The sequence below is a fragment of the Mercenaria mercenaria genome, chromosome 13, assembly GCF_021730395.1.
Source record: "Mercenaria mercenaria strain notata chromosome 13, MADL_Memer_1, whole genome shotgun sequence".
Lineage (NCBI taxonomy): Eukaryota > Metazoa > Mollusca > Bivalvia > Venerida > Veneridae > Mercenaria > Mercenaria mercenaria.
In genome coordinates this window covers 80,659,405-80,667,845 of record NC_069373.1, presented here as the reverse complement: position 1 = coordinate 80,667,845, position 8,441 = coordinate 80,659,405, and the positions used below count along the sequence as shown (strand labels likewise).

The window sequence follows — 8,441 nt, the reverse complement described above, 5'->3', positions numbered from 1 at the left end:
ATGTAATTTCAAAGTCTACTGGATAGTGGATACAGTTAAATAATAACATATCAGTTTTAGTCTTTGTGGCCGGGTGGTTAGGGTTGTTGACTTTATTTGTCCTTCCATGCTGTGTGTTCGAAACCTTGCTCAGGGTGTAGAATTCTTTCATGTGTGGATTTTTAAGTAATTCAGTTGGTTTACAGACAGTGGCTTAACCTAGCTGCCCGCCCATGCCTTAAATAATGCATTGAAAGTTGATATATGAACTATAATTCTGTCAGACTGACATTAAACTTAACAAAACTGTCTATGTCATAATTAGCCTTGCTATACACATGTTAAAATAGAGTCGGCATATGGGAAGTAGTCATAGTAGTACATGTTATTTATATTATAAGTTTGGCTCTTGGATACAAAATCTGTCATTAATCTCCATTTAGAATAAATTTTATCACCTGTGTTTCTACCTTCACCATTTTGTTCATACAAACCGCCTGTTTGTTCAAGAACTCCTTTTAAAAGAAACCAGTTTAAGTTTGTCATTATTTTTTACCCAAACTGAAACCTAGAACCCAAACCGGATTTTTGCAAACAAAAGCCCCCTAGGGTGAAAAAATTACCAAAAAGGGGACGAATTGCCCAAAAGGAGGAAGAGTTGACCGCAATGGGGACGAGTTGACCAAATTTTATCATGAGGGGGGCGAAATAACCAATTCTAGGGGACAAAATGACCATATCGGGGACGAGTTAACTGAGGGACGAGTTGACTTGATACCATTTTACTGCTGCGTGCGTAACTGCGTAAGACCCTGCATGCTATTTTGTTATTCTCACATTCAAATTATATATATTGTGTTTTTGTATCAGTGCAAAAGTATTCAGATTTAGACAATAGAAACCAACAGAAAAAGAATCTTTCAAAATATTGGGAACATTTTTAAGCCATTTAAAAGAATACATAGATGTAGGCCTGTAGAAAGAGATTATATCACTAATTTATACAAAAAAGTCAATTTTAAAGGACTCTTTAACAGTACAAAATTGATTATATAAATCCTACACGCGAAAAGTGCCCTGTGCACAACTCAATGCTCCCAGTTCTCTTTCAACTTGAGGAATCACTGCTCTTTGGTCAGTCTAGAAATATCCATATATATTTGATAATTTTAATTAATAAGTCTTTTTATTTACTATTTTGGATCAGAGGGGATCGTGAGAAGATGTCTGGTTATGTAGAAGATGTAATTCCAAATTACCAACCAAATAATTTGAATATTAAGTTCAGAGCTTCATAGAGGCACATCTGTTAAATATAACTACAAAAAATATTGCTGGAAAAAATCCTATCGCTTTTTAGTATGTTACAATCCGACCGTGCAAAATGATGATATTTTTAAAGTACATACATAACACTATATGACAAATCATGTTTAAAACAATGACACCAATACAGGTCTAAAATCAGCAACTTTTATCGTTACTTCAATAATTTGTAGGACGGCAGTTGCAGCCTCTGCTCCAATGACCATAACTGAAGTGTCATTTAAACTCTACCTGACTGGAGTTTCCCAAATGTTGATTCATCAACCTCTACATTCAAGATCTGATGACTGCCATCAACTGCATCAACTTTTACCATGAAACCAGCTCTACTTGAATTATTTTTGCAAACTTAATAAGTTATCTGGAGGGCACCTACTGCAAGCGTATGGCATTAGTTCTATTCCCATTAATACTTATTTTTCCAGAACTATAAGCCTCTACAATCCGTATTTTCAGTGACCTACTTGTCAGATCTCCAGGTAGCTGGAGATCCTTTAATAATGTATACATCTTTTATCATGTGAAGCCCCAGCTAATAAAAACAGATACATGTCGAAGGAGTCTACAATTGAATCAACCAACACAGCTAATTCCCCATCATTTCATGTTTGAAAGGATTAAATTTGGATAGAAAGCACACAGATAAACTGTTTTCTCCGAATAATGTACTGCATTAGATTATCATTGATTTATCAACATGATTGATATGGTTAATTTCTGAATCATTTTGAGTAAAGATGATTAATAAGGCTCGACTTGGCTCGAGTGAGAATTACATAATTTTTACAATAACAGCATATTACTTTCCTATATCATTTTTTGATTGTTTTTGCCTCTAAGACAGAAAACATTCACAAATCTTAACGCAAAACTCATACCGACGCCATGTTGATTCGTTTCATCATTCTGTGCCTTCCGAATTCCGAGCAGAATGCTCGGTAGACCTTCTGAGTAGGCCTTCCGAATTAATCGAGTGTTCGGAATGGTAGGCTGGAAGACCATTCCCTTCTTGGAAGCTCTAAATCGAGCCCGCCTCAGAATAGCGACGTCAAATCTAGCGCCAAAACGTAAAATATTAGAAGCTCTACATTTAAAAATGTTTCTCAACGATTTGCTGCGTCTATCAAGCTTATTTTTAGACTTCCAAGTCTTAATAACAAAAGATAATAGTTCGTTAATAAGAAAGAGTTCATTTTCAGTTAGTTAAAGTGGGTGTGGTAACAATTTTTCATGTGTCACACCTCAAAATATTACGGAATCGAGAATTGTTAGCATGGCTGTTGCTCTGACATATCCCTTCATATTTGTGTATAACTTCATTGATATTGGTGAACGTATACGACCACAATAGCAATATGTAGATAATACGCTCTGTCGCATTCTTGTTTTTACACATAGCTAAAACTCGGGTGTAATCATTAGGGGTGTCAGTTTAGAAAAATGGTCACTGTAAAGGCAAATATTTGTCTAGGTGACAGGCAAAACATTGTTTTGTTTGGAAAAGACTTCAGCACATTCTGGTATACGGCTATATAGCTAAAATTAAGATTTGGTTTCTCTATAGGTCAGAGACCACCAATTTAAAAAAGTACAGGGAACTTACTGGGAATAAGGTAACGTATGTTTGGGAATGAGGTAAGGGTTATTGCGTCCTGATTGGTCAGTTATGTAAACAAACACAAAAGGTTTAAATTTTTTAAAAATTCGACATTTTCTAATGTTCTTTCAGTATTTAATTACAGATTTTGACAATATTTGCTACCTTTAATGAGTATTGAAAAAAAAAGTTGTTTATAACGCTTTTCTCCCATCATGCAACCGATGTAAACAGGGGGTCATACCGTTCACGCGAAAATTACTCAAATAAAGTATCACTATTCATATTCTTTTTTGCCTTTTTTCTGGTGGATCTAAGATAGTTCTTTCAGAAATTGTGACTACATATACATGTTTCGATTTTGGGAAGTCGGTAGACATCAGAATGCTATAATGTAAGTCTATGGGAAAATAATTGGTGGTCTCATCCCATATACAAATCAGACAAATATCGATATCGTCTAAGTAAAGCCTGAATAATATGACATATAAAGTTCCCGGACAGCCCGGTACTACCTTACTAGACTATCGGATACCGGATCTGAAAAGACGTGACCTGTTTTAAATTGATTTAGTCCCAAATATTGTGTTAAATTACACAATAATTTTCAGTAAGGAGCACAACCTTAAACAATACAATGTTATACTTTTTTAAACAATAACTGGACAATAGATATATGCAAATTGCAATTCTAGTACATTTACAAACGATTCTGAAGATTTTCAAATCATGGAGGTAAAATAGAGATGGAGTGCGGGCGAGGTAATTGGTGCTAATTATTTATTATACCACATGTAGTTCCTTGCTGAGCTCCTTTCAGAATCCTACGAGAGATATCACCGCAGACACCTAATTATCACTATTTCACATGTAATTCACATTTTCTTTGAACACACTGTGCGGCACCGCGGTTTTATCATAAATCAGCAGATGCATCAAAATTTCAACAAAACGGAAGTTGTGGGTGACATATGCGCACGTGTCATAGTTTGAAACTAATTAATACAAACAATGCGCACTGCAGGGGATTCATCGGTAGAATAAATGTACCACTACTTAAAGCATGCGTTTTCATGATATTGTAACCCTTTAGACAGCTGTGACTCAGTAAAGTAAGTACTTACAGTTTTCTATGTAGTCATTTTAAACTAAATTCTTCTAAATTTCCTAAAAATTCCTAAAAAATTTAAACATGTTAAACTGAAGTCAATGTATCAAATTTTCATTTACTTGGTATTAAAAACGTGAGCAATTGTGAGCATTTTAAATAATGACCATGTTTTTAGACTGCATATTTTACGTAATTAGTCTTTATTACAAGTTTATAGAAGTCATTCATATAACTATATTAAATTTTATTTATTTAAGTAGTTATTCAGTTACCAAACCCCTTCTTTGTATATTTATCTACCTATCTATTTATTTATTTGATTAATTAATTTCGCAGATTTGAAGCTGGTGTGAAATCTCTATATTACCTCCATGTTCAAATCAAATCTATCACGTGACCTTAAACAAAGGAAATTCTAAATGCACTTCAATGCATAAATATACATTTATTGCATATTATTGTAAACCTTGTTTTCTCTGCCTAATAAAACGGGATAAGAGTGGGTTATACTTAGCAATTGGTTGTTGGCTCCTCTAACTGTGCACTTCTGCTCTGTTGGGCGATCAGCTGTTCAACTGAAGTTCCGTGCGCAATTACCGCCAAAAGTTACCCCTACGCCGGCTAAACTTCCGGAGGTATAACACCACTAAATACCGATGGTGTCCGCTAGATGGAGTACCGTCACAACACTTCCCCCAACTTTATAAGGAATGGCTCAGTCAAGTATGGGAGAAATGCTGTCAATGGGACTGAAAGTACCCATGATCTCTTCGATCTATTAGAGGTGGACTGAAAGTCCTCTGTAGTGGTCACTGTTGCATCACACTATTGTTGTGGTTTCCCAGTCAGGCTGGAAGCTCTGTGGAACCCTTGGTACTGATGTTGGATGCTTTGAAATATGAATACCCTTGGCAAGTTAGAACAGCTGGCTAAAAGCACTACTGTCAAACTTCTTATTTAATTCTAGGCTTTATTATTCAGTATCTTTGACGTGCTGAAAGCTACGTCTCCGTCTACTGAAGCGTCTTACTGGAACTGGCCGTGGTACAAATATCGTGCGTTTGCTACTGTGATCTCCAGGATTCGTTCTGGTGTTGTTTCTCGGTGTTGAGCCACATTCATGGCAGCAGTGTAGAGCTAGCTTGGAGACGATACATTGGTTCCCATCGTCTTGAAGTATGGAGCGTCAGATTCCAGGAGCAACCTGTTTTCTTCAATGGCGCATAAAGCAGCAACTTGCTCTGGATCAAACGACTGGACCATGTTGGTGAAACCAATGTATGTTCGTGGAAACACCTCTAACCATCTTTTCAACACATACTGATTACCTGCGAAGCAGCGGAGATGAATGGGATGATTGGTGCGGACTAACTTCTTCAAAAAGTGCAGTAGAAGTAGAAAAGCTTCTGTTCCGCAGTCGCCTCTCATTCCACGGCAGTGTACAATCAATACATGCTGATCCTGGAGCTCTGGCAAGATCTTTTCCAGTATATCCACTTGGTAGGACCAATCTTTTCTAGGCTCAGTGTGGTCTATGCCTATTTCTCCGAATGCCGAGACCCTAGGATGACGCAAGAGTCTCAACATGTGTTTAATGTCCTCATTCAGTCTGCGATGGCTACTGCTGGCATGTTTTGGATGAAATCCAATTGCCACAGACATATCCTCTGGTAATGAAGATAAAGTTTGCTCGGAAGGATACGATGCTGGGTCACAGTAGACGGCTACAGTGCCAACAAGTTTGACACGTTTGTCATTGTCCATTGAGACTTTGTTGAAAATATCCTCCAAAGTACCATCGGACAGATGCAACTTTCGCAGAGTTCGATCCAAGTGGAAATGGCTATCGAAGGCCTCTGGTATTTTTACTTCTGGCTCGACCCGTTGTACCTTTTCTACGCCTTCCGGGGCTGGGTAGTTGTCCTGCCAACAGCGTATTTCGTCCTCTTGCTAAGTGGCACCTATTAACAAAACAGCTCTCCAATGTATCAGAACGGCGGGGGAATTTGCTGGTTCCAGTGTAAATTGATCAGGAACATGGACCCGAAGAAAAGTACACATATGCTTCATGGCTTCCTTCTGTACTTCTGAGATGCGGGTGTTATCTGCGGCGCTCAAACTTTCTGGATAACCACGAAGGAGACTAGTTCGTCCAGTGTTGCTGGTCTGCCCAGAAGCCATCTAGCCGCTTGATTCAAGGCGTTTCGTCTCCCTCGAAGGACTCTTTCATCGTCAGGTTTGAGTCTTTCGTCAAAGACCTCTGGAATATGATGTTCGAATGCATGAACTTTCGGGTATGTTGATGGTTCAGAACAACCCGGAATCCAACACTCGAACTTCCTTCTTTCCCTTGTCTTTCGACCTTCAGAATTTTATTTGGTAGAAGGCTGCTAAATTCACCTTAGGATTTTTCGCGTGGAATTTTCTACTCGCGTGGACTTTTCTACTTGGGGAAAAATTCAAGAACAGCCTTACTACATTAATATTAGAGTGTTTTCTAAACACTAAACCAGCTCTGCCTGAAATAAAGTTGATATTGAACAGAAAGAGGCTTTCACGACTTCCAGTCTAAAGTACTCTCTGTACATCAACAAGGGGTTCTATCATTGGTTCTACCAAGCTAAGATATATCTAGCTGTAGGTTTCTGACAAGTAATTTATTACTTTCTGGGTAAGGAAATCTCTGTCTCTGTGAAAGTCTCCCACACTCACTAAAGCCCTTTACAGGTATAACAAGATAGAGTGGACGTCTACAGGACCCACCTATACATATTGAAAGACACTGCAGGTTAGTGCTTTTTATTTTTGAACACTGGATTCTCAAAGGGCCAGTGCCGCATTCGAACCAGTGTAACCTATACACTACCTTGAGAAATCAAATATTTATTGAAGTGTCTGGGTGGCCGGTCTAAATATTTGAATTAGTAGTGTATCTGCTACATTCGAACCAAATGCAGTTTGTCTGAAAAATATTTGGGTTGGGCTTGACCGCATACATAATATTTCGGTTCAAATAAATTGAGATAATTTTGAGTATTTCATACACAAAATTAATTATTTTTGACCGACATTGATTGACATAGACATTGACCATGACCATGATTTTCATAAATCGAGCTTCAGAAGAAGAACTGAGGTCAATACCATGCATTGGGCCTAGAAGAGCTGCCAATTTGTTAAATTATAGACACACATATGGGTGTATAACAAAGGACATCTTCTGTTTGGCATTCCCAGGAGAAGTACCAAAAGATGTCTTAGATTCTATTAATTTCATGTCACCTGAAGAACTTTCAAGAAGGGGAAGGGGGAGAGGTGCACAAGAAATTTCACCTGTGGTTACTTTCAGTACCACTGGGTCAATTAAAGCTCCTTTATTTTCCACACCCATAACAAAATTAGGAAATAACACCCAAACTACATCTGTAGTTATGACAACAACAGTAAATAAAGCCCCCTCAACAACAACAACAACAGTCAATACCATTGTTAATACCAAGCCAAGGGTGTCAACACAAGGCAGTGCCCAAGGTGTACAATTACCTTCAAACAGTAATGTTCATGACCTAACAGGTGCACTTGATTATCTATTACGCTATAGTCAAGGTATAGGTAATAAAGATATAGAAAATTTAATTGCCTCGTTATCGACAATTGAAACAGCTGCTGTAAATACATCAACAGATACAGGTGCAAGACCAAAGAGTTCTGTTAAACTACAGCCTTCAGGGGTTAAACAAGATACTGTTAGCAACAGGGGAGATCAATCTAGTTCTTTCAGAAATAGATTATCTCAGCAGAAAGAAACAGGCAACTTAAAGGGGAGTAGCACCACAGGTCATAACCATACGGAAGATACTAGAAGCAGTTTACCATGAAATGGCAAATCACATCATACAAGGTCACGTGATTCATCTTACGACAGGTACTATGATGTTGATAGGTCCGACTATTACCCAGATGATAGACATTACAGACATAGGTCTCCGTCAAGGCATAGGTCTTTCAGATCTCCGCCAAGACGCATGACTTCCAGATCACCAAGGCGTGAACGAAGGTCTACGTATCAACATTACAGCCCAAAATCACGTGATACTTACAGAAGAGGGTCTTTGTCTCCATACGAAAGGTCAAGAGATAGACGGTCCAGGTCACGTGAACGTTCTAGTATACTGAAAAATGGACATCACCATAGAAGGTCAACATCAAGATCAACGTCCAGAAATAGGTCAACACACATGAGCCGATATCAATATAGGTCAGATGACACTAAATCAACTTCTCGGTTGTATGATACGGGGACAACTGGAAATCATCAACATTACAGATACGATGAAAGGCAAGACGATGCTACAAAACCGAAAGAACATGACACAACTACATCTCCAGAACATGTTCCAGAACCAGTTTCACCGGTTTCGGATACAA

The 8,441-nt window shown here is 38.1% G+C and overlaps 1 protein-coding gene across 1 annotated transcript; it reads right to left on the bottom strand.

Annotated features, from left to right (window-relative positions):
• Positions 1–5,150: 5,150 nt before the first annotated feature.
• Positions 5,151–6,194, bottom strand: LOC123536692 (putative deoxyribonuclease TATDN2). The gene is made up of 2 exons (XM_053521007.1): positions 6,099–6,194; positions 5,151–5,936 (listed from the first exon to the last, which is right to left on the bottom strand). The coding sequence occupies exons 1-2, from the start codon at positions 6,192–6,194 to the stop codon at positions 5,151–5,153; spliced, it is 882 nt and encodes a 293-aa protein (XP_053376982.1).
• Positions 6,195–8,441: the final 2,247 nt, after the last annotated feature.